The sequence below is a fragment of the Pomacea canaliculata genome, linkage group LG2, assembly GCF_003073045.1.
Source record: "Pomacea canaliculata isolate SZHN2017 linkage group LG2, ASM307304v1, whole genome shotgun sequence".
Taxonomy (NCBI): domain Eukaryota; kingdom Metazoa; phylum Mollusca; class Gastropoda; order Architaenioglossa; family Ampullariidae; genus Pomacea; species Pomacea canaliculata.
The window spans coordinates 4,812,060-4,839,357 of NC_037591.1; the positions used below are offsets into that span (position 1 = coordinate 4,812,060).

General features: G+C 38.0%; 3 protein-coding genes across 14 annotated transcripts in view; 1 reads left to right on the plus strand and 2 right to left on the minus strand.

Moving 5' to 3' along the window:
* LOC112558266 (tripartite motif-containing protein 2-like) overlaps nt 1–13,180 on the plus strand; it is a 54,741-nt gene extending 41,561 nt beyond the window's left edge. For all 12 annotated transcript variants that reach the window (XM_025228621.1, XM_025228625.1, XM_025228623.1 and 9 more), the window contains 2 exons: nt 616–1,901; nt 2,506–13,180. In XM_025228621.1, coding sequence (XP_025084406.1) covers nt 616–1,881 — 1,266 coding nt within the window. In that variant the 3' untranslated portion in view covers nt 1,882–1,901; nt 2,506–13,180. The remainder of the gene's footprint in view (nt 1–615; nt 1,902–2,505) is intronic.
* Nucleotides 13,181–14,223: 1,043 nt separating this feature from the next.
* Nucleotides 14,224–19,430, minus strand: LOC112558272. The gene is made up of 8 exons (XM_025228637.1): nt 19,319–19,430; nt 18,805–19,045; nt 18,423–18,480; nt 17,982–18,159; nt 17,029–17,188; nt 15,831–16,042; nt 15,427–15,572; nt 14,224–14,460 (listed from the first exon to the last, which is right to left on the minus strand). Exons 2-8 carry the CDS (start codon nt 18,848–18,850, stop codon nt 14,313–14,315), a joined length of 948 nt encoding a protein of 315 aa, XP_025084422.1. The 5' UTR covers nt 18,851–19,045; nt 19,319–19,430; the 3' UTR covers nt 14,224–14,312.
* Nucleotides 19,431–20,105: 675 nt separating this feature from the next.
* LOC112557709 lies at nt 20,106–24,625 on the minus strand. The gene is made up of 5 exons (XM_025227707.1): nt 24,583–24,625; nt 23,066–23,224; nt 22,163–22,374; nt 21,625–21,776; nt 20,106–20,985 (listed from the first exon to the last, which is right to left on the minus strand). The coding sequence occupies exons 1-5, from the start codon at nt 24,623–24,625 to the stop codon at nt 20,766–20,768; spliced, it is 786 nt and encodes a 261-aa protein (XP_025083492.1). The 3' UTR covers nt 20,106–20,765.
* Between the last annotated feature and the right edge of the window lie 2,673 nt (nt 24,626–27,298).

Here is a 27,298-nt window from a genome sequence, read left to right on the forward strand (position 1 = left end):
ATTTTTTGCATGTTCATCTGAGTACTAAATTTTCACAGTGTATTATGTTTACTGCAGCTAAATTACTTGAACACTTCATTCAGTTCTGATGGCAGATTTGTTTCTATTGTGTTTTTTTTTTTCCTGTTTTTTTCCAACCACCTGCTTTCTTATTTTGCTGTTATGGGTTTTTTAAATCATGGAATCAGGCATCCAGTCTGTGAAGTTTAATATGCATGCCATTAGCTCTGACAAAACTAGAGCCTTAAAGACTGACACAGCAAACATGAGAAAATACAATGCTGACAAATTAATGGTTTATTTATTCTTATTTTTCTTTTAGATTTATAATTTTCCATTAAGTCTTAGACCTTATCTGTCGGCCAGCTTGATGACACTTATAGGCATTGCCGTAAATGTATCAAGAATGTATAGCCCTGGAAAAAAAGGAATTGCAATATTTGTTTTGTAGATGTGTATTCTATCACTTTCAAGTGATATGATTTTACTTTTCAGTTAACAACAAAAAGACATGTCATTTTCTTCACTTTATTTAACAAACATAAATTATTAGTAGCACACACAAAAAAACTTGTGTCATTTCATATTTTGACCATATTTCTTCATGACCTGCAGGTACGAAACATCACCAAAAAGATCTCTGACCTCAATGAGAAGCTTGATACCACCAGCACCCTCTCAGAGCCACGAGAGAACTCATTTTTGAAATATGAATACAAGCATAATGATGCCCTGCGAGAAATTGCCAAAGCTATTGCAAATTTTGGACACATCAGTGTAAGCACAACATTCCCTGCACTCAGCACAGCAAAGATCTTCCCAACAACAGCCCATCTCCGTTCATCTGTCAGAATCACAACGGTTGACTATCATGGGAATCCACGCATATCAGGGGGTGATCCTATTGTCGTTGATTTACGAACAGAGAAAGGGGATGTTGTTGAAACAAAGATCAAAGACAATGAGGATGGAACATATGATATACTTTATTTACCCCAGAAATCTGGGAAACTAAAACTATGTGTCAGTATATTTAGTCGGCCGATCAAAGACAGCCCATTTTCAATTGAAGTGTCTGAACATATAAACCCAGTTGCAAAATTTGGATCCCGAGGATCAGGACTAGACCATTTTTGTCAGCCTGTCCGTGTGTGCATTAATGCAGATGATGTAATTTACGTGCTGGACACAGGAAACAGTCGCATCAAGGTGCTATCTGCAGAAGGACAGGTCTTAAAGGTTCTTGGTTCTGCAGGGGTTGAAAACCAAAGTGCTACTGGTATGGCAATGACACCAGATGGAAACATTGCTGTGATAAACTGGAGAACAAAACTTGTCTCTATTCTTAGTACAGAAGGGGAGGTACTGAAGCAGTTCACTAATCCAGGTTTTCAAGAGCCCATTGACATTACAGTCAATAGTAAAGGGGAGTTTATTATTTCTGACGCAGGCGCCGGTAAGATTTTTATTTTTGACACATCAGGCAATCTCCTTACAACATTTGGTAGCCATGGTGACAAAGATGGTCAGTTCAAACTAATATCAGCTATAGCTGTGGGGAAAAATGATGAAATCCTTGTTGCAGATCATCGCATACAAGTCTTCAGTAAGGATGGAAAGTTTTCTCGTCGTTTAATTGACTCGGGGAAAGGCCAGTTTGGTGGCATTTGCATAGATGGAGGGGGCCACATCCTAGCCACCAAGACAGAAAAAGGCCGGAGCTATGTGCAAATTCTCAGTGGAGGTGGCAAACCTCTATACATACTTGACAGTTCTGATGATAAACTTAAAAGGCCAAGTGGCCTTGGTGTGATGTCTGATTATCGTCTGGTGATTGCAGACCTCGGCAATGACTGCATCAAGAAATTCCGCTACAAGTAATTAAGGAGATTAGTTCCAAGGTAGGAGTTAATAACATGTTGTCTATTTGGCACTTATTCTGTTTGTAAAGCTAAGAGAGATGCCAACCATAGTAGGGGATATCAAGCTCGAAAGGTATATAGAATAAAGCCTTAAACTAGCCCCAGTCCTCTCATTAAGCATTGCAGACTCAAGACTTTGTTGCAGCATTTTAAAAAATCTACTTGGGTATTTGATTGTGATTCATGGATCATGGACATTGACATATTTTCTTGTTTTAACGTTTGAGAATAAAATATAATAATCGATCCAAAGGTCAGCTAAATTAACGAGGAATTTTAGAAATGGTTGACTTAAATGTCAGTTACATAACTATCTTTCAGGGAGTTAAGTAGTAGATATTTTATTCAGCACAGCACAGGTTTTTTGGTCTTTTGGTACAACTGATTGAGCATGACCTTAAATATTTTTTTTTTAATCTACCATAAGTCTAACAATGCTGGCTTCAGCAGAAATCTTGATTCTCAACATAACATCCTGAATATGTTAAATATTTGTGAAGCTTGCAAGATAAGTCATTGGTTTATGGTTTATTGTTTGTGCTGTTGTGTAGTTGACATGTGTTTGCTTTTCATTCTGTTGCAGGTATGCCAGATTTTCTGTCGGGAGATGCTTACCAGTCATCTTAAGAGAACTTTCCTATCACCAGCTTTTGTCATCAAACCATTTTTTTTCTCACACCTCTTCAGTATGATCGAGCATGCCTTGTTCCAAGTTTTCACAGGTGCAAGCATCTCTGGTCCCAAACAAATATTTGCTTCAGAAACAGAAGTGTTGGGAAGGGGGGAATAAATGTTTGTGAAAATCAAGACATTATCTTTTTAATATCAAAGACCATTAACTGGATGAGAAAGTGCTGCAAGGGCTTAATAATAATCATAAAAATGCATGATTTATATAGCACATTGTGATGCTTATGAAGGAACATGCCCTCATCACATCTATTTAGAAAAATGCCACTTACCTATGTTTTGGTGTAGAAGTAATAAGCAAACTACAAAATGTTAACACTGGTTTTTGTCCAGTCACTGTTGAATTAATGTGTGTCTAACTACCTGTAGACTTTGGATTCTGTTTTACAAAATAGAATCATTATGGTAGATGCTATGTCTGCAGTGTGTACAAGTAACTAGACTAGATAATGCTGGCTTATTAGGTTTTAGGATCAGAATAGTGCATTCATGGATGCACATGCTATGGACCACTGACTTCGTGCCCATGCTTTGAAATGGCAGCACATGAGCATTGTGCTCTATGTTCAGTGTCCAGTTCTGACCTTTAAGGATTTTTGCAACCTTTTTTTTTCCACAGGGCAGTCCGGTGGTGCAACAGCACCTGTCACCAATACAGTAAGGGTTGGCTGTCCTGGGTTCAGTTCTTGTCTCTGGCATGCTGTTCTTTCTCTGCATATGGCATATGTTTATAGGGCTGGATGCCTTGCCATGATATAGCCGTAGTTGCTAGCTTGGCATAAAACACCAATTCTTCCCACCTCCTGTTTTTTTCTAACTCGGTAAATCTCTCTATATGCTGCAATTTCAACATTCCCTGTGGTAAGAGTGCTATTACTGTAAAGATCCAAGTGTACGCTCCATTGTGCAAACAGAACACACTACTGTAATAGAGGGAAATTTCATATATGTTAGGGATTTAGCACTAATGACCCTCAGTGATTGATTGTGCATAGCATATGTGTCCATGAGTGAGGATAGGGAATAGTGCCAACTTGCAGTTTTCATCGCATTTTAATCATCAAGTTTATAGATAGACCAGCAATTTTTGTTTTAAACATATATCAGGATGTAAGTTTCAAGAAAAGATATTCAATAAATTTGTTTACATGCTGGAAGTTTATGGATAAGATGGCTTTAAAAATCAAAGGAAGTTTTGTAGATGTATAATGTTTCTGCATGTCTTTTTATATAAAGACCTGTTTTCTTGTAACAGGTTTTGCACTTCTTCACAGAAAGATAAGCCATCTTTATTTTTAAATATTCTGATCAAGGAAATAACTTGAGCTAAATTTGTTGGGTTTTTTTTCCTAGACGTCCAGTGTTTAGCGTAAAGAGTTGTCACTATTTACAGAAATTGTAAGAAAAGAGCCTCATAGTCGAAATAGCAGGAGTTCTGTAAGACTAAACAAGTACCTTTTGTAACCCATTTTTTCATCAGTTAATGTGAACAAATGTTTTGAGTCTCCTGTTGTCACAATTCAGTGGGATGAAAGAGAGGGTTAAATAAATGGAATGTGTAAAAGAATAAGCAGTTAATATGGGGCTGCACCCTCTTCTGTTGTATTTAAAAGGAGGAGGTAGAGAAGCTAAAGGAGAAAATAGTGAATTACTAAGAAATCAAGAATTGCATACCTTGCAGGAATACATACAAGCAGACACAACTTAATGAAAAAAGTATAAAACAAAAAAATATTATAGGCCATAGTTGCTGTATACATATGTACTAGACTACTAAGCTCACCTGTTCACAGCTTCAGCAGAGATTTAAAGCATCCAGTTTTCTTTTGAGGATGTGTAGTGACTGATCTAAATTTGCACATTTTTCCTTCAGCAAAAATTGATTTCTATAAAATATCTGTTTTTGAATAAAAGTGTGTTTCTGTCTAGAATTTGACTAACATTGGATTTTCCATCATGCAAGCACGATCCACAGAGTATAGTACTAATTAAGTACTTAACCTACATTAAACTTTTGAAGAGGACCTAAGAGTGAGGGGGAAGTGAGCTAACTATCCATGTAGATACATAATATTTGCTGAACTCCTTTTCTGTAATTAGGAAATGTTGCATGTCCCAGTTTAAGTGATATAAGTGTCATTGTACAATCATGAGAACTATGGCTATGTGAGCTTTTGAACAAACCACTGTGGATCATAAGCTTTGTATCAGTTGCCTGAGGTAACACTATGCCTGGGCATTTTTATGTTGTGATCTGTTGCTGGCTTTCATATATGTGCACCTCATGTGCAGCTTGAGATGTAGCATTAGTAGTGCAATATCACACTGAGCTTGTGTGTGAAATGTTTTAAAATTGTGTGCTGTTGGTTGAGACTTATCAAAGGCAGGAGTATTGTAGATGTAACATTATTCCGACAAAGTATGCACTGATTAAACAATTTCATTCACTAAGCAAATGCATGTTTTCACCAAGAGTAGTGTTGAATTGTCAAATTCCAAATTTCAAGAGAAAACTAAACACAACAAAGTTTCATAAATAAAACAACTTTATATAGGTAGAATGGTTAACATTTTGCAAAATCATGTTGTGTCTGTTGAAGGATTGGCATCTGTTTGCAAGTACTGTTAATTTAGTTTTGTATTAGTGTTCTGTAGGAAGTTTAGTAGGCTTAGAGATGGAAATTCAGGACTACCGTTTTCAGTCTTTAAAAGCTTCTGTTCCATGTACCAAGTTTTATTGTTTAATTATTTGGCTGTGAAAACTGCATTGGAAAGGCATAACAGGATAGTTTTTTCCCATAGCAAATATGGCACAAGATCTTTAATAATTTATGTGAAACTGAAAAGGAAAGTTTTTAATAGCATAGGCACTTTATTATTCTGCTGCTTGAAATGGTTCTAGAGAACATAAAATAAGCTGTGCACATTAAGGTAGAAAGTATTCATACATTTGCTCACTGAGTATTAAATAGACTTTTACACAAAATTTATTTATATTACCTACTTGGCTCATTTTTCATTGACAGAAAAGTGACTGTGGCAAAGTACACTTTTAATAACCTGTGTTTTTATTTTATTCTCATACTTTACTTTTATTTAAAAGATTTTTTTACATTATATCTTTTTATCTTTGAACTTAACTAATTTTGAAACTCATGAAGCTTGATGATGTGGGTAATTCACAAATATAACAGTTATCACATATATTGATGTAGTCATTATTCTTGGTATTTTTCAGTGATATTTATGTCATGGTGTAATATAGCTTTGTAACGATCACCAGAACATGTTCACAGCTTGTGAAATATGCCAAAGAGAGATTTCCTAACATTTCCACAACCAGCTCGTTAAATATTCCCATCATTTCTCTTTCTCTCTCATGTACCTGGCGTTTTCTTTCTTACACTCTTTGTATTCTCCTCTTTTATGTCTCATATACATGCTATGCAATATTCAAAAATAAATTTCATTTCATGCTTCATGAAATATCAAATCATCCCAGGACTGCTAGTGCAGTCTTCTGTTATAGGTTTTAGTTTCAATCTTAGTTCTTAGTAGAGGTTTTCTGATCTAGTTAAAAGATTATCTGTGTGATATCTTATCAGTTGGCATTCTTTCAGCATCATTGTTCTGTGACCAGGTTATATATTACCACATTAGATTTACTATTTGATGTAAGTAGCTCACTACTTTAAATCTTCATATGTGCAGTTATTAAACTGTATGTTGTATGTTAGGCAGATTAAGCAGCACTTGGTGATACATTGCAATAGCTGACAAGAAGGTTGCTATTTTAAAACATGACTAGCAGTCGCATTTCATTTCTTCATTATTTTTTGTGGCATAGCTGTGCAAACTATGTAAGTGAGCGAAACCTGGTGCACACACAGCATCAGCAGGGGTTCAGTCAACAGTAATTGTACATAACCCAAAGACTGTATGTCATACACTTTGTTTTTAACAAGAGATGATGCTAGCAGGAAGGAAATTCTTATCATTCAGAGGTATAAATTTCACACTGAAGTATAACAATAGCTACATCACAAGTGAGACTTGAAATGGGTGCAATTCACTCATAGATTTTCAGGGAACCTAGCAGAAGATTGTGTTCCTATTATGTGCTCTCACAATTCAAACAAATTTTTTAAAAGTTTTTCTTTATGGCATTATGGTAATTAGTATATCAACATCACATGTAAAAACATCTGCACTATTATAGTACATAAGAAGCACCTGAATACCCTCACTGCCTGCACCTCTAGCATTCCAACCTGGCTCTTAAAATAAATTTCTGTAAAAAGCAAATAAGCAGTTAATTTACAGGCTTTTACAGATTCCAGTTTTCTAAATTTCCAAGCATCAAATTTTTTGTGACGGTACCAAAGGTTTTCACAGTAAACTTCTATAGGTATTTTATAACTATAGGTATTTTATAGTAGTAAATCTCAGCATTATTGTTATAGACATATTAGCGCTCCAGTCAGGTTTCTGTATTAGTATATACTTCTTGCATGCATACCAGTACCAAAATAGTCACCTTTTTGGCCTCTAAAACCCTTCACCATAATGTATCCGTGACTGTCGTGAATAAGATCTATTCATTGTTACACTTTATGGGGATATAAGAAATAAATGATTTGTACTTCAAGCCTTAAAATATATAAAACTAAGCTTGTAGTAATGAACTGCATGCTACAGATGTGCAAAGAAATCACTAAGACTTTATTCATATAGTGATACTTTTTTGTCACTGATTGAACTCCAGTCATATTTTTTTGGTTGGGATATTTTTAAGATAGTAGTAACTTAGTTTATGACCGTCTTTACATGTTTCCAGGCCCCACAGACTGGCCGCTACATTCCCTTTTCAGATCCCAGCATATTCCAACAAATTTCACATTTTGGGAGAATCACTGATGTTTTTCATTATGTATTTTGCCCAGTGGAAGTGACATGCATATCAATTAAATATTAATCGTTTTCCTCCCAGCGTCTTTACCATCCAACTTCTCAAGCTTTTTTTTCATCGTCTCCCTCCCATTTCTCCCTAGTCTGCACTGTTCCACATCTAGCCCAGTGAGCTCTATGCTCAGGATAGCAATGTAGGATATCATTAGTATTCTTGTTCATTAGAAGGAGCTGGTGTTTTTTATTTGATTGTTTAAGACATTTTTAGTTTTAACTGTGAAGACTGGAAATTAAATTTCCATCAGTCTTCAAGCATCTCTAATGAAAGTCTGTTACCACAATGTATTTGTTATTATTATAACATCATATCTTATGAGTTTATGATAAGTGTAGTATTTTTTTTTCTATTTTCTTATCATAGAGTCACCAAACTTGATTTCATTCATGATAAGCACAGTTGTTTCCTGCACAATATTTAGCAATGAGAATGTGTTTCCTTGTTCTGATACATAGACTGTATAGTAATTACAGTACAAACTGAGCATTTTTAAAGTACATGACTGTTGCCTTGTATTCAGATGTATAGAAAATTATTAATTAGTAGACATCTGATGTGCTGAGTATTTTTTAGAATGCAAAATATTCTCTCAAACCATTCCATTAATAATCAACATATAGTGAGAACATCCTTTTGCATTTAGTGCCTGTTTCATGGGTCAAAGATGCTACCTATGATCTAAGTGTTCTGCAGAAGTATACTTTTGAGGCATTTTGAAATTTGGTGCACTGCATGCAGCAAATTTCTGACTGTTTATTTCTGCTTGCATCACTGTTTTACAGTTTAGTGAAATCTGCACTTTGAGTACACTGGCCAAACAAAACAAAATTTCCTTGTGATTGGCACAAAATGAGAGAGTGCAGCATTTTATCAGTAAACTGTCAATCCTACCCTGTTATCATGAGTGTTCAGAAGTTACAGCAGCATAGATATCATCGCTGTGCACAAGTAAATGAAGCAACAGTGTTTGTTTCATTTTGCAGTACTTTCAATCTTTTAACTTTTTTACTTACTGTTTTGTGGTTGCCTTTGTGCTGGATAGAAATATTATTGAAGCAATGTTGAGCACTGGGTTATTCACAGACCTGTTGGTGTTAAGTCTTTAATTGCTCTTCATATGTCAGGCTAAGTCTTCCCTGATATTCACTGCCATGGCATGTTCAGCAGGATGAACTTTCAATGTCTGTACTCTCGCTGTGGTATAGTCATCATCGCTGATGTGGCAAACAAACACCAAAATTTAATCCATCAGAATCTGTACTATGAACCAAATCCTGTAGCAGGTTCCAAACATGCTCTTGTAAAATTGTTGAAAAATGGAAGAGTCAGCAGGGCTTCTTTTGATTAAAAAAGAAAGCTGTCCTAGATGGCAGTGAGTTTAGATAAAGATCTGTATGCTTCAGTTATGCTTTTGATTTGTTAAATACAGTTACAGCACAGGCAGTATTGATGCAGTTGGGTTCCTCTTTATGTAAGCTATTTTTGTTGATCACCTATAAATTTAACTTTTAAAGTGGTGATGTGCTGCTCCACAGTAAAAGGCATCAGTAGCTGCTTTCACATATTGTTTTTCCTCTTTCACTTTTAAGAACATCCAATGATTTCAGAAAAGGCAGGTATTTAGGGCTTCAGGTACAGGCTTCAGCAAGGAAGTCAGTATGATCGCTTTTCAGAGAGCAGTCATGCAGCCTGACAAAATGTAAACTACATTGTTCTCACACCATGCCTGCTTATAAACTTATAATTTAAAGAACTTAGGTCACTTCTGACATTCATAAGATCCTATTCTTTCTGTAGCCTCATAACACTGGAATGTTATTCTCAAGAAAATTGAAAACATGAACATGAAAATTGTCAGCTATGCAAATGGTGGTGGTGTGAAAGTTCTTAGCCAATGGTGATCTTATTTCTGACTACACCTGTGCATCTGTGTGTGTGTGTGTGCATGCACACTCACATACATTTGTGTGTTAAAGAAATATGAACTAGACAGGAAAATAAAATGTTTTAATTTCTGGTAAATTACAAGGTTGATGTCTAATTTGGTTTATTAGACATTCAGTTATTACACGGCTATTACTGATCAGAAGTCCTGAGACATGGACTTCAATAGATTTTCCCTCTTCCTTCCTTTGTCTTGTTTAAATAAGTTTGCAACTGGGCTTATTCAATATTGGCCTTGTGTATGAAGTGGGACAATCACCAAGGTCTGGGACTATGTAAAACATGCTGTCACTGATGGAAAACCAAATTGGTATGTAGTGAATGTTATCACATTTTTCTCACTTTAGCAACAACACTCATAATAATAATAATAATAATAATAATAATAATATAAATATTCATTTATAGAGCACATCCCCACTAACAAAGGTAAAGCTTATTGTCCAGTACAATAGTGATATAACTAGCAATGTACAGCAGTTATAAAAATAAAAGATGAATAAATTGGATTAATGCCTCAAAATTCAATGAGAATTTTATGGACCACATCTTCGAAAGCTCCAATGCAGATGTATTGTACATCTCTATATGGTAATTCTTCAATATTTTCCTGCAGAACTAGTTAATATTATTGGTGCTAGTTAACCATTGCTTTCTACCTGCCAGTCCACTTTTCAGTATTGTATTGTGATTCATACAAATACCAAAGGAAATGAGGGTGTCATTAACAGGATGGCACAATCACAATAGACATTAAATAATTCTCTTGAGGATTTATGTTTGGTAATCAGAAATCTAAATGGACAGGCTCTTAATACGCTGAACAGAGTTGTAGAGATGTGATCCTGTACACTTTCAAACTTGACTAGCACCCACTTTTTAGCATGTCAAGTTTGTATAAACTTTGGCATCACAGCTCCGTCTTTTGGCCCGTGGAAGTCTGCCACATACAGCAGTGTGCTACAATTCCAATAAGACCACTGCAAAACCCAGTGTCATGCGTTTTTAATAGGTAGCATGGCACTAACTGTGTGTTCCTAGACTTTGAGGCCATCACCACACTTAGTACATTAGGCGTCAAATCCTGCATACCTTGTTGTAAAATTTATGAAAGCTCTATTTATTGCCTGTGCATGAATTTTTGCTATATCATATCATATGCATTTGTTTGTCAGACACGAAGGCTTTGTTATTCTTCGTCCATATCATTATGCACAAAAGCTGGTTCCTACTATGTGACTGTTCTTACATTTAAAAAATTGTTATTTTAAATTATCATAATAGTTATTCTTGATTTGACATATCTTGAGAGTGAAACATTATGCTGCTTTGTGAAGGTTCATTTAGCTTCCCTTTTAAAGAAAACAAACCAGAGTATGTTCATTCATAGATATATGGTGATGTATTCCTCGATATATAATTCAGTGTAGATGTCTCTTTAGACAATTGAAAACTAGTACTACACTAGTAAAGAAACAAATTCATCTAGGTATATCATGCTCTTAAACTCAGTTTGTTGGACTGAATTTGTATTCCAAGTTTAAATTAATGCAATTTAAATAAGATTTTTCTGTTACATATTTGTTGTTCTAAATTATTTACTAGGGCCAAATGAATCTCATAAGAGGTTAGTAATACTAATTTCTCATTGAGTGACAGTAATGAAGTCTTCAAGGTTTAGAGACCTTCTATACAAATGTTAGCTATGTGTAAGCACATATTGTAGGTGTAATAATCCCTTTGAGGTGTCTTTCGTTAATTTGACTTACTTATTCAGTAAACATTAGTGGAGTTATTTACTAGAAAATGGCTAGAGCAGAAATAAATCCGAAGATAGTGGCTTTACCAGACTAATTCTTTTGCTGAAAATGTATTTTTTACACCAGCTAAGGTCAAAAACTTGTAGGCTGACAGCAAATAACGGCTTGTTATTACATATCGGAGGACGAAGTGTTTTCTTCTGCTTGTATTAAATGCAACCAAGTGTTTTGACTCAAGAGTTTTTAGCAAGTGTCTGAAATAATCTGTGTCTAGACTTGTATCTTAAGTCAAGGTTATTTTAAAATTTAATTTTGTGCTTATCCCATTTCTAACTTCTTGTTTCTATTCACCCCCAGTGGAGCAAAGGGACATCCTGTCTCTAACTAGTTACTAGTTTCTTCCAATCTGGAATCGAAATCTCAATTTTGAGCTTTATTATAAATTGCAATCTGGCCAAAGTTAAAACAAACAGCATTGATTGTATTTGTTTTTGTATATCAGAAATATTTATTTTCATCAGATGTCTGTATTATTTATGATTATTATCTTGAAAATGGTTATTTTTATTTTGTAAAATATCAGTCTGAGAAAATAAACATTTGTCAGTAATGGCTTCATTAATTTGGTAATATTAATCAAAGTGTCTAAAGAACAGGATTTATTTATCTTCATTGTTAAGTACATTCTTTTAAAGAGGGGTGGCAGGTATAACATCACAGACTTGCATAATTCCATTCGGGTCTGAGATAGCAGTCTGTAGTACAGACATAAGGAATCATGATACTTTCCATTTGGAGATCTGTTGCTGTGAGGAACAATTTGTTTTCTGTGATGGTGTTTATTAATCTGATCAAATGAGTCGAAATTTAGCACTGTCTGTATCATTTTTCCCCCTTCATCATCTGTGCAAAGGGGGATTTTTCAAATCATTTTATTAAGTGTTTTAATTTGCTATACAGCTATGTCGAATTTTACACTTTCAACAAAATGATCTAATTGTTAAGAAAAACTTTTCTAGTTTTGTTTTGATAGGATTATGAAATGCAAATGTAGGTTTCTTATTTTACTGACAGTTTTTGAGGATTTACCAGTTGTCAAATTTTCAAATCTGTAATGCGAAAGACAGATTTCAAGCTTCAGTTTTCAAGTATTTTTGCTAAAGTTCATGCTACTGTTTTTCGCTACCGCACCTAATTTCATTCCCTAAGCATGGACACCTGTTTATTTGCTGTAAGGATCTGTATTTTACTTACAAATTATGAGGCCACATGGAGAGGGACCCTTTTTTCTTTTAAGTTAGAAAATTTAATTTGTGCTTTTGTAACACGCAGCATCATGACCAAGATAAGTCACACTCTCTGCGCTGACCAGTAATGATAAAAGGAAGACAATGGGGGGCTAGATACGAATAGGCACACTGAACACATGCGGTGAATGCCGCTTTGTCATTACATGGAATCTTCGATAAGTCAATAAAGTTTTGCATCTGAAAGTTATTACGACATCTGTATAAGAAAGCTCAACAAAATGGAAAAGAGCTTCCTAGGAGTATAATTTGCCAAATCCAAATTTAATTCTGACATTCTACTTTTGTTTCAGGAGAAGGAATAGGTGAAAGACGACCTAGATTTGTGTTTATTGTACTGTTTTAAGTGCAAGAAAACAGAAGGAACATTTTTGAAAGTGTATTAGCTTTTGTCACAAGTTGATGCTCTTTGAACTATTATGTTGAATGCACTGGATCTGAGCTTTCTAGTGATGTAGATGTGTAACTCCCTCCCCCTCAGAAGTGTTTGTGTATACATCAGCTCAGACTAGCAGTGGCCGGCTGAATTAATTTATCCATGTTTTGATCTTTGTTTTTGAGTACCTGAAACATTAAAGTGTTTACCTGCTATGATGTTTTGTTTATGGACAGAAAGGATGAGGATGAATCAGGGATGTTCGCGTTTACATCTAAAATTCTGACAAAATGCAAACTTAATTTGTGACATATTTTCGGAGTGCGTACCAACAGACAGTTCAAATGCACGTGGAATGGAGACCAGCGCTGACTACATTGGCAACGGAAAACAGATATCTACGGAGTGCAGATCGAAGACGTAAACAGTAGTAAGTACTTAAGACCTTCCCTCTCCATAGACTGTCCGCGTCTATCCCTGTACTCCTCCCAACGACCGGTAGCAGTCTAGGGACGAATGAATGAAACCTACTTCAAAGTCTATGTGATAGATGTATCACTTCTATGTTTTACTAGCGTAAATTTTATACGTAATAGGCACCATCGATACAATTACGTGTCTATGCCTGTCTAATAAATGTACGTGATAGCGGGCTCCCGGGCTAAAAAGTTCTGAAAGATGCGAAAGGCTATCTAGTATTCAAAAATAGAAGAAATACTGTTCTAAATAAGTATACTTTTTATAAGCAATATAGGTATTCCACGATCACAGGCACCACAGAGACAAATGTATCTTCTCCCTGGCTGCTTTACGTTGCCCAACCCTCTGCGGAGTCAGGTAACCGTTCCGACACCTTTGTCGATTTATGGAAGTTTTCTGCGCTACGGAGGCATCTAACCTCTGTTCGTACTCCAGCGATCTAACCACTTTATCTGCTGGCTACCCGCTAACTTGAAATTATAACTTATTCATGTTTTTACCACAAGAAACATAAATTTGTTCCCTGCTGCAAAACCTTTTTTCAGACACAGAAGAGAAAGGTGATGACAGTACTTTGCGTGTGTCTCGGTGTCGGCACTCTGTGAGTCTGATAGGTGTGGCATTTTAGGTCTACATTACCAAAGTTAACATTTTCCTTTGGTGTGTGTCGACGATACCATATTGATAATGTCAGATGTACTGGCGACAGTGACAATAATACAACGCAAATCATCATTACAGAGTCCACACATCCTCATGGAATGGACAACTGTAAACGTTATTGGTGTGTACGTGTTTACTCTTCTAGTATGAACGATTAAGCCTTTGCTAAGGGATATAACTGTGTTGAGAAACAGTCTTCACGGTTCATTGCCTCGGGCAGATGGTGACTCCACTGGGAGAAACAGGATTGCCACTATAGTACACGTTGCTCAGGATGTTGTACAGCTGAGGATCGTGGCTGCTCATCAACCTTCGCACCTCTTCTTCAGTCCTGCATTCCCCACCGCTACACCTGCAACAGCAAAGACAATTTTAAAAATATAACCCTTATCTTTTCTGATTGCCACAATCGAAAGCACTTGGTCACCTGTGTAAATTGTCCCCAGTTCATTCTTACAATTCTCTCTCTGTAAATATCAGGTAATGTTTCAACTACTTATAGATAGGTACAGATGGATGAAAGTATAATGAACAAACCTATATATATACAATTATCGTAAATTTTGGCATTAAAATATTGAGCGCACCTGTATATAAGCCGCACCCACTAATTTTTTTAATCTCTATACTTTTTTTCCACAAATAAACCGAACTGGTTTATGTCACAAATATTTACAACGTGAAAGCTGCATCGTTGGCATTTAGTCATGGACACAAACCAAAACAAATAAGTAAGCAAACGGCTAGAGACACATCAACAGACAGGTTTGCGGCATCGGAAAGAACTGGTAGACTGCGAACGAGAAAACGTGAATCTGAGAAGAAATTTGTCCAGATCTCTGATTTGAGGTAGCGAACCCAACAGAAAATACGGAGCTTTCCGAGGACGTACTAACTCAAAGAGATGTGTAGATCTCTGACGACTCCGAGTGGTAACACATGTTCCAATGGCGAGAGAGACATAAGACTGCAGAGTACATAGCTGTCGATTCCGACCCTCACAATGATGATGAACAGTGGCAGAACAGTTGCATGAACAATCGAGAAAAAGAAATTATTTAATTGCAGAAAAGTCTTCAGAGTTAAATCTATGCTCCTGACAAGATGGCGCAGATGTAGCAGTAGCGACAGCTAGTCAACCATTTAAAGTGGTCCATTAAAAAAGAAGTTACACGTCTCAGGCACAGACGAAACTATCCAGAAGATAGTACATGGCATAACAAACTCACCGATCAAGCAGCAGACACAAAGCGTAACCGAGATCAACGAAAAGAAATCGAGATCAGTCGGCCTGACAAAGGGACATCACTCTACTTACGCTGTCATGCCCCCGGAAGAGTCCTGCAAGTTGACCCGGAAGAAGGATCCAGTGGCTTCAGCAAAGTACTCCTCGTGGCTGGTCATGGCGTAGGAGCTGAGCACCCACAAACTGCGGCTTCTAGCATTGTTGTAAGCTTGTATGACCTGTACATTAAGTACAGCAGTACTGACACGTGACTAATCCATTAATGAATGACCAGTCAGTGATCTTGACTCATTAAATGGCAGTGAAAAGACAGCTTCGATCAGTATTTTAAAGAAAGGTTTTCTGACACTTTAAAAGAAATGCGGATCATATGTATGACCTCTCAAAAAAAAATAATAATCCAATCAGAGTATATAATAAGTAGGTTTAGTCAGTGTTCCGCCTCTGAAATGTCCTGGCCGTCTGTCTGTGCCTACCTGTGCTTTTTCGTTGGCATTCAGCCCTATTCTCTCCAGCGTGTGGGCAAACTCGTGAACGACAATGTTGTCCCTATGGTAGTACGGGTCAGTAGCCGTGCACATGACGTTTTCCTCCGAAACCAAAGCCCGATCACCTCCAACTCCGGCCAGAGTCTCGTACTTGCGGCCGTCAAAAGTACACGTCTGGCTACAGCTGCCATCGCAGCGACCTATTCAGGTGACGAGGGAAATATGGGGGGAAAAAAGAAAGAAACCAGAAACAGTGTGCATTATAAAATATCTGAAGAAGTGGCTATATTTGTAATAAATGTTTATTTACAGAGAGTCTTGCCATACCAACAAAGGCTTTCTCAAGGCGCTTACGTGTATGAAGTCGCACGAACACGCACTTATGAGTCGGCATCGAATACGAAATTTATTCACTGTCATAAGTATTCAGTCTCTCTCACACAGTGGACGAAACCAGAAAACCCGGAGAAAATCACCGACGGTCAAACCTTTAAACAGGTGTCACACTGAGAGAGAGATATATACCGAAGCCGAGATGTGAACCCACAACACCCGATTCTTATTGTCATGCTGACAGGCGCTTTATCCAACCGCCAGCCTATAAACTATAAAGTAATCTATAAAAATTGAAGAAAGGTGTTACGCTTTCATTTTCTATTCTCTTTCTTTCTCCCTTTCCCTCCATCCCTCTTTCTCTCTCCACTTTCCAGTTTTCTGTCATTTTAATCCAATCACTACACTAGCACCATCACTTTGCATGTAGAAAAGTAATAAACGCGTCAGTACGGCTTGCGCACATTCTTAATATTTTTAAGTAGAAGCGTAGCATGAAGGAGTACTAGTGCACTTTGACACACCATGCAACATCACACACCGACCATCGTCCATGTTCTTTCAGAGAATCAGGAGCAACGCTCGTGCACTTGGCGCGTTCCATCATGTGGTCCTCATGCTAGTCACTGGAAACTGTGCGAGGCAAACCTTCGCTCGTTGGATAAACGTACCTCACGTGCGTGCGTGCGTTTTTTGTTTGTTTTGTTTTGTTTTGTTTTTTTTTGTTTTTGTTTTTTTTGTTTTGTTTTGTTTTTTTTTGGGTTTTTTTTTTTTGTTTTTTTGTTTTTTTTGCTTTTTTTTTGTTTTTTTTTCAGTGCACAAACATTTTCGGGTGGATTGATTGGTTTCTTACCATAACAGGCCGGGTAGTCCGCTAGATACTGATACTCTGGGTAGACCACAATCTTCTCTGCACTGGAGAAAACACCCACCCCGGTGTTCGGGTGGTTGGCGAGGTTGTTGAAGATGTGTGCTGGCGCGTGTCTCAGCATGCTGCTTATCTCCCTCGCGGCCTGTTACATGTGCAGTTCAACGATAAAAGAACCGTGGACCAAGACAGATAAACCTTCTTTTAAAGTTTCAAAGACAGAAAAATACAAAAGTTTTTTTTTATCAAGCAATTTATACTAATGCATCTGTAAACAAAACGCCGAATTACATGTACAAAACAGTTTCCAATTATTAGCGACAGTGATAGTCAATGTTTCTCACTCTCCAGTTTTGACAGCTTTGATAAGTTTGGAACTCTTCTTGGTTAGTTCAACAAGGTACTGCCAGAAAGTTGCAAGTTCGAAGTTCTATTCAGAAACGATGGGTTCTTGATCCTTTCAGGGATGGATAAAGGCTGGGGGATGACAATTTTGGACTCACTGTTTGATATGCGGTGTCCAAGACAAAGTAAACCCTTTCGGTTCAATGGCAAATAAGATATGGGAATGTTGCCATTTTACTTTCTTGAATAAAATAATTTCATGCCTTTGTTTACTATGATGAGAGGATTAACTCTTTCAGACAGCTTTAAAAAAACAGTCTTAAAAACAACAGCAAGGCCAAACGAAATTTTTGAAGGTGCGAAAATATTGGTTCAAAAGGAAAAGAAAAAAAATTACAAGAGTTTACAAGAGATTATGATATTTGTGTTTGAATTTATATCTCATCAGCTGTGTGTAAAAGATGGGAGATGGGGGCCTAGTACTTCATAGGTGAAGGAAAAAGTATGCAAATGTGTGTTTTGTTGAAATAAGTCAGCCATTTCTAATTACAAGTGACATGCAATTCTACTGGTGCCTAGTTAGTCACATATACCTGATAGACAGCAGCCTTGCTTGCCCCAGGGCTGCCACTAACTTCAATCCAATATCCAGTGGAAGGTTTTTGCCCCTCCACCGTCCGGCCATCTTGGGCCACGTACAGGAGTTTGAAGTTGGCTGGAAGATTCGATCTTGGAGAAGCCAAGCTTTGCAGCCTAACTCGGTCTTCAAAGCTGTGACGTTAGTCAGGTGTCAGAGAAAGATAAGGCTTCATAAAAAGACATGCTCTGTATTTAGTGCAATTGTAAATCGTCTAGAAAGTTTGTCCAAATAGATTAGATAAGCAGTTATGCATTCCACGTTGCGTTCAACCACACCCACAAAACCGAATTTGTCAGTTAAAAAGTGTGCAGATGTATTTAAACACTAAACGAGGTCAGTTTAGAGGTCAATAAAGAGAGTAACTATAAAAAAATAAACTGGAGACGTTGCAGACCTTAGTGGAGCAGTGGACAAGGTGATGGTTCCAGCTGGAGGCCGAGCCAGAACAAATTCTGTACCGTAACACAAACATTCAGACACGTCAATGAGAGTTGATATTAACTGTACATACACACCACTGAGAGACAATACCAATTAACACACCACGCATACAAGCTCTCTAACATACACGACAATCAGTCCACATCAGTTCGATAATACCATAAACTGACGAACACACTAATCAGAATACTGTACCAGTCCTCTACCACACCCTCCATGACAGTCAGAGTCAATGTCAGCTCTCTACTACATCACACATACCAGTGACAGTCAATCTTAAATCGTCTCACACACACACAGCAAAGTTAATGCCGACTGTTATACATGTCACATACCAGTGATGCTCAGCACCAGCAGAAGACCTATAGACATGCGCGCCATTCTCGATGGTCCACAGACAGTGGGTCTCAAAGGGTGTGACCGTCTGCCTTATTATCTTGCGCTATCAGCAGCGCACTTTCAGACCTCGTACCAAGCCCCAAAAATACAAACTTGATGGCCTCTTGTAACCCCAGACCTTGCGTCAGTTAAGTTCCAGCATGCAAAAACATCGAGCATGTTAATCTGCTCCGTAGACTGCAAGAGAAAAACTAATCACAAATCTGCTACTCTGATGATTGTTATAATACATTTGATGTCATTTTAAATTTCCGATATAATATCTGTGCAGTGAACAGAATACATAGGAAGTGGAGGCTGACGCTTTTCGTCTATCATCTACACGTTACGTGCATTGAACACTACATCCGGCTCCTCCAGAAATGGCGGCATGCTTGGATGATTCTACAATGAACTCATGACTGAGGCAACGGTTAATTAATCTGTTTTTATTTTTCTTATGAAACATACCTCTGGACTCGTCGTCAGATAGCTTCAGAAAGCCACTTTACGATGTGGTCCAGATCAAAGAAAGGGAGTTATTGTTGGCCTGCATGTAAGCCTGTACTTTGGTGACGATGAATGAAACTATATGTTACTATATCTTCCATGGACGAGATGTCTTGTTTGACTTTGTCACGTGTTGCATGCTGGCTCCGCCCGAGCTTTAGTTCTACAGGGGAGGAGGGGTTGCTGCGTCACTATAATCTGACGCAATTTTGTTTTTTGACGTGGGTTCCACCGCTTTGTTAGTCTCAGCATTGGCTTATATCTCCATTTCCAGAGATTTCTTCAGGTTTCCAACACGCAGTTGGACGATTTCTGAGCTGAATTTAGTTTCCAGACGAGCCGGTCTTTCCGCCTCGATGTTTTCCTCCAAAGATTTCAGTCTTTAGATAGTATTCTCAAGATCTTTCTTCGGTCTTTCCTCTCGTTCTTTGAAAAATCTGATTTTTGCTAGGGTTCTCTGTAGGCCATCAGACTGATTCTTATGACCAAATTCAAATTCACGAACCTTTTCCTTATATTTACCAATGGTCACCCACTGACTGCCCAAAGAAAATTTTAAAATGCGGTGCGTTGTCGTGAAAGGGGCTAAAGTTCCTTAGGTTATCACGATGTACAGTACAGTACATAGAAACAAACGTACACACTCACAAACACACACGCACACACAATTGCATGTCGATAAACATTGAGTCTTACAAAGGAAAACATCGGGGCACATTTACAAAATCACGATTACTTTTAAGTACTGATGATGAAATTTAATGTTTACTGAACCTTCGAGAAATTTACAACATCAACATCAACATCAACTGCACAAACACACTCTTAAGCTCTGTTTTAGTTATAACACTTGACTCAACTTGAGTAACACTTGACTCAAACAAACTATTAAGGCCGTCGCACACTGGCGTCAGAGTCATGCTGCTGTCATCTGTCTGAGAGATAAGTGCGTTGTTATCATTGTTGTTATCGTTGTTAGTCTACTTTTGTCTCCGATGAAATAATGACTTTACGAGTTGAAGAACAACTCTTGTCTTGAACATTTCCTTCCACAAAATAATCCTCAGAATTTGTGGAGTTTTTAATGTGTTTTATGTTTTGTTTACTTTATTTATCTTTAAATTAGTGATGTTGTGGGAAAGAACCAATGCTGGCGTGATGATAGCTCTGCTTTGAGGCCAGTGTGCGATGTCCTTTACCAATCAAAGTGTCAGACCATGAACTTTGTCATTTTTGAATGTGCTTAGAAAGCTGTATTGGATTAAGTTAGCAAAAGACCTGCCTGCGAGTGGTCTGAGGATTTGCATTTTAATTCATTAAGTGTGCTGTGTTAATTTGGATATTGTAATTGTGTACGAGTGAAATAGTAGAGTGTAAACTGTTCATTCTGGAAGTTTCGTGTGTAATATTATATGGACGTCCTAAACTGAAGTGATCGCATGTTTGTTTTATTTGAAAGAACGCGCAGTCCGACTGCCGGTCGTGACATTTGGACAGATCGGGATCCTGTTCGAAGAACTGGTTTGCCTTTAAAATACACCAGACTTAAAATGTCGTACAGCTGGGGGTCGCGGTTTTTGATGAAGGAACGGACTTCCTCTTGTGTGCGACACTCTTTGGTTGGACACCTGCAACAGAAACGTTAATGTCATAAAAAAAAAAAATCTTTTTCAACTCTACACAGGACTTGGTATATCGGGAAGTAGCAATGAAACGGATTTTGAATGTGTTAATCCACTGCTCGGAAAGCCGTTCAGTGAAAATAATTCCTGCCTCGTTGCACCAAACCTAAATCATCCTATTTCCTCTAAATAACGCTCGCAGTTTATAATATCTATGATCTATCCATCACATAAGCCAGCATAATATTAAATACGGTAAACAGAAGTCTCTATATTATTAGCCACTAAATGAAAAAAAATCTTAGGTTAGCAAGGGGGGAATGCCAGGACTTATTTGATGCCCTTTGCCATCCCACTAACCCGTCTTCGTAATTGTTAGCATCATGTTTGTTGTGCACATCGGGAAGAAATGCACGAGACTAATGTCTCTGATTTCACAACCTTTGACTGATTATTTCAATCTTCTCCAACGTATTAAATACCTCGATTTCTGAAAGCGGGAATTGATATATACCCAGGACTTCAAATACTGAGTTTTTAGTGTTTGTAATATAGCGATAGATAAGTGAGAATGGATGAAAATGCTCATCACTGAGTAATGTCATTATTGTGAAATGTTGCAGTTAGGGAAAACAATGCACTCACTCTGTCATTCCTCCGGCCTTTTTGGTACTCTGAGGGTTAACCAGGAAGAACGCACCTGTTCCTTCGGCGAAGTACTCATCTTCGTCAGACATGGAGTAAGAATCCATTCGCCACAATTTCATTCTTTTGGCATTGTTGTAGGCTCGAGTCAACTACAATAACAAAACAAACATTAAGTATCAATTTCTATTATGGGATCTTCTATTATGTTTGAAAAAATTTAGGAAGTTTTAAAAACATTTACTGTAAGAATTGATAGCTAAACGGACTTTTTGGACAAAGAAAAAAACATTGTCACTCGAGTGGTTTGTCTTATTGAGGACAGGTCTTGAGCATCTTATTCAACTGTTATTTCCTTATTTCCACATGGAAGTATTGATTGACAACAACTCACCTGAGCTTAGAAAAGGTAAAGGGTATCAAAAGGGGTGTGAGTTATATTTGCGACCTCCAAGAGAAAATCAAGGTAGGGTTCAGTTATGTTGTTCGACGTAAACTCTGTCTGCGATCGCATCCTGGAGATTTTCGATTTACTTACCTGGGCTTTCTCGCTGTCATTAAGACCAATCATCTTTAAGGTGTGGGCAAACTCGTGCACAAGGATGTTGTTTGTGCGGTAGTACGGGTCATTGGCTGTACACAGAACGTTGTCTTCCGAAACCACCGCTCGGGTGCTCGCCGCCCCGGGTTCATTCTCATATTTGCGACCGTCGAAGGAACAGGTATGACGACAAGCACCGGCGCACGTACCTACAAAATACAAATAAACCAAATGACTTTAAAAATGCGTCCTACAGAAGACTAAAACAAATGATGAGGGTTAATGAGTTTTGACTCACTCATTTTGTTATAAATCTGCTAGTGTGATGGGAAGAGAGGGTACTTGTTGTTTACCCATTAAAAGAGAAATGAAATTGAGAGATCGGGGTAGAGAGAATGGAAAAGAAGAGAGAGAGAGAGAGAGCGAAAGGAGACAGGCATGCCACACACACACACACTGTAAATAATCAAGAGAGGAAGACATAAAATGTGGACAGAAAAAGTTGACGAACCTTCAAATTACAATTATTTATTTTAGAGATTATTTGAAAACCGAAATAGATAAAAATGGCGAAAGAGAACTGAAGCTGAGGTCGATAAACAGAGAACGAGGGATGACCACGTGAGTGTTTTTTTTTAATGAAGCCTCGTATCAGACGAGAAATTGATTGATTGATTGATTGATTGATTGATTGATTGATTGATTGATTGATTGATTGATTGATTGATTGAATTCAGAAAGGGTGTAAGAATCTACACAAAGATATCATCTGACAGATTCAATGCTTTCCAACACGTTCGTGGTGATGTCGCGAGAAACTGATCTCGACTTTTCCCGAGTTTGCGCTCGTTTGTGTATATTGTAATATATTTTCGAGCAGTGGCTGGTTGTGTTTCTTACCCTTACAGGCCGGTGTATCAGCCAGATACTGGAACTCCGGGTAGACAATGAGTTTCTCTGCACTGGTGAAGACGCCAACCCCAGCGTTGGGATGATTGGCGAGGTTATCGAAGATGTGTGAGGCACGTGCCTTAACATTGTGCTTATTATCCACGCGGCCTTTCGCGAGAACAAATGAGCATTTGAAACAGTTACCTACTGAGTAAATTATGAACTTCACACTTTAATTAGTTGTAAGAAAAAACACAGCATTCAACGTATGATTGTTCTTATATAAGAAAAAATGGCTGTATAATAATTGTAACCTTACTGCTACTATTAATCATCATCATCGTCATCGTCGAATTTGTAGAACCCAGTTCCCTGTTTGGGATGCGGGATAGAGTTCAATTTAATTTCAGTATTTAATTAGTTAGAGTCGATGTATCCCTCTCGACGTATCAGTCTCGACATCCTACTTCTGACAGAGTGGACATGATTCGAATTTGTTATGTTAGTGTACATCCGAAAGTCAGAAGTTAGTTCGGGTGTTTAGATAATACATACTTGATAGACTGCATTCCAGCTGGAGCGGGGGCTGCCCATTACTTCAATGCAGCTTTCAGTGCACAGCTTGCGATCCTGAACTACTGTGCCGTCTCGGGTCACGAACCGGACTTTGAAGTTCTGAGGACGATTTGCGTTCGGAGCGGTCAGCCCTCGAAGTCTAAGAAGATATGCCAAGCTACGACTTTACAGAAGAGAGAAAAATGCTTGAGTTCCCAATGGAAATAAATTCAGTATTTCAATTTATGCTGCTAAGGAAATGGATAGTCCACACGCACACACACACACACGCATCGAAAGCATTCGGACAAATGCGCTTTTCCAAAGAGTAGTAATAATAGGAATAAAACCACTGATTGCAGCCGGGGACATTGCAGACCTTAGTGGAGCAGGTGACAAGCGGATCGTTCCTGCCAGAGTCCTTCCCAGAATGCATCCTAAAGCAAAGGGCAAATAGTCAGAACTGAAATGTATTCCGTCCTTCAGTCATATAAACACCAGACAAAAGGAACGAAGCTCTGCTCTCCGTGTTTCTAAATCAGAATGACTGCTGTTTTCTTTCTTTCCTTTTTTGAGGAAGTGGAGAGGGGGCGCATGCATAGACTGATAACAAAGAGAGGCTGTAATGGAAATACAGTATTATGCGATGAGACTGCTTCCGATGTTTCAAATAATAAGAACAGTTTGGTGTTGTTTTTTTTTAGTGCAGGCATGTTTAAGCCCCGGTCAGAATCAACATAGGTCAACCCGGTCAACATGAAAAAATCATTACTACCATTTAATGAACACCACCATCCTCAACATCATTGGGAATAAGTCGGTAAAATTCGTCTTACTTATTTGTCTTATAATTGTAATCACACTTTACCTCGGTTACTCTCTAACGTCAAATGCGCTGATCAGCGCCAACATCAAATCTCTAATTGTCATAAATGCCAATAAAGTCAACACCAGCTCTCTAATATACATACCAGTGAGAGTCAGCACCAGAAGACTGGCTGTGAGGCCGGACATTCTTGGTGATACAATGACAGCGCCTGTCCAAGCCTCGGGGGTAGTTAACCACACTCCTAGGGTACCAGGTCTTAACTACCAGTCTCTTAACTACCATCCAGACATTGTCGCCATGTGCATGTCGTCCACAGCTTGTTTTATCAGATGCAGAAGGTCTTTATGCGCAAACCTAAACCATGCCAAGAGAGTCCAATCAACACTGGACCAAGGCAACCGATGAAAAGCAAATGTCTGTCCAGTCATGCACTCGTCTGTGTCCTGCCAAGTTCGTAATGAAGCGTTCCTTGCTTGTTCCTCAAAATTTACCCTATCATGATTCATTTAGTATAAATGTATCTGCTATGAAAGCTCATTATCCCTTGTGAGATCAGTCCCCCAGTCTGTCTTGTTCCGGAATGTATAAACTTAAATTGTTAAACCAAAACTTCGTCCTGTAATATTTGCCCAGTCATCAGGAAATCTGATTAAAGGCTGAAGTAAAGTGTTAGTCTGGCTTAAAGAAGATTTATTAGATATTAGGAGGATTCGAAATGAAATGCTTCCGGAGAGACTGCTACGAATCTCCTACAGGGAACAAAAGACAAACGAATTAGTTCGCAGTCTGGGGATCCGACCCAGATATCTGGGCACGCGACGCAGGCAACCGATTAGAAGATGTGTCTGTCCAGTCTGTGTCCTGTCTATCCCGTACTGGATGTTCCTTGCATGTTCTCAAAATGTATCTTATTACAATGATTCACTTCACACAAAAATTATGTTGCTGTGAAAAAAGCTACTAGATTTACTGATTGCCTTGGCAGGGCCAGACCAAAAGATTTTGAGACCTCACACCACACGGACAGACGTTCCCTCCCCTGATAGAACCTCCATCACGAGGCAGCAGGCCCCTACAAAGTCACGCGCTGTTTAGCAGGACGTACCTCCTCAGCTTGGTTGTCAGTTGAGTCCACAAAACAGACTGACATATGTCCTAGGTATGTGTAGAGTGTCTGTAGGTCCACCAGTATTTTTTTTTATGTATGTGTGCATTGGTGAGAAGAATAATATGGGTTTGCTTGTGTGTGTTAATTCACATGAAAACTTTTTGCGAGTGCGTGCCAGTTTGGGTGGGCTTTTTTTACTCTTTCTGGGTGTGCACGCTTTGACAGAACGTACATTACTAATTGAGGAACACTTGACTAATTGTATTGTAAATTTAAACTGAATGATTCTTAGATTTTAAGAACTGTATAGAAAATACAGAAAGTCCAGGTTCCTTTCTTTTTTCTGGTTATTTTTTTTTTTTTTTTTTTTTTTTTTTTTTTTTTTTAAAGATAGATTGGTCCACCCTTGCTGACTTCGAGGGGACGGCAACCGGGAAAAGTGTGTTATGTCTGTGATTTTTTCATGATGGAGCTATTAACTTGACGTCGGCGGCTTCAAAGAGAACTTTTATACAGAAGAAACTTTAACAAATGACTTTTGTCGTTGGGACACGGTTTTTGTCTTAAAGTGTGTCTAGGCTAATCCTTTTATTTGCTGAGTATTTATCTGATATTAGCTTTAATTTTAACATTCACATTTTTTTGGTGTTTTCTGTCTCTTTCGAAAATAACTAAAGAGTTTACTGTGAGGGCCATTGTCCACTCATTGTCATCATGGGAGACAAGCATTGCAAGGGGAGACCAATCCCTTCACTGAAAGGCTTTTCTCTTTTCGCATTTTTCGTCATTCCGTTTATTGTTAACTGTGTACTATGTTAGTGCCATTTCAAGCATGGAATACTGACTTTGTGCCAACAACTGGAGAACGAAAGATGCCCGACTTGAACTTGTGCGTGGGTTCCTGACACTGGTACAGTTCCTCCCGTAATCACCTTTCTTAGCAAATCTCTTGATGCATGTTGAGCCCCTATTTCCGCGTCCTATGAAACTGTTTCTCCAAGATCCTGAGCCTTTTAGTGGGCTGCTGGTTAATCTGATCAAATCATGTATCTTCGTCTTACACAGTCTGTCCATCAAGACTAGTGTCACGATCTCAACCCAACCACGACGCATGCGCAGGACTGTTTGAAAAGTTAAACATTATCCTGGAATTCACGTGTTACTGCAATCAATCTCTTTTTTTTACATTTTCTGGCTGGCATTGTAATTGTTTAAATATTTCATATTAGATAAATATTATCTAGTTCTCTGATTTCCTTTTCCAGACTACGCTGGCATTTTGTTATAGTTATTTGTAGTTACATTTTGTACGTTGTTTTTTTTTCTTCCATTAAGAGCATGAGCCTACATTAATAAATATAAAACTCAAATTCATGTCAAAGACTTCCCCATCCCCCATTGTCCACCCTTCCCTGTGGTATTCTGACCCTGTGACCTAAGTAGTACTTCTTCGGCTGGTATATGTCAGCTCATGACAATATGTTTTCAGATTCCGGTTTCAAGTTTAAGTTGACTTTGACTAAGCCTGGTCTGCATACTCGATTTGTCACTTGAGATCAGCGATTTGACACTTATTTTCAAGACCTCACATGCTGACAACCCAACAGAGATTTTTGGAAGTTAAGTAGAAAATATGAAACCAACCATGGATGTATTCCGGAATGAATAAACCAAAAATTATAATTGAAGACTTCATCTTCTGTGTGTGTGTGTGTGGGAAAGGTTAATGCATGTGGGTACATTTGTAGTC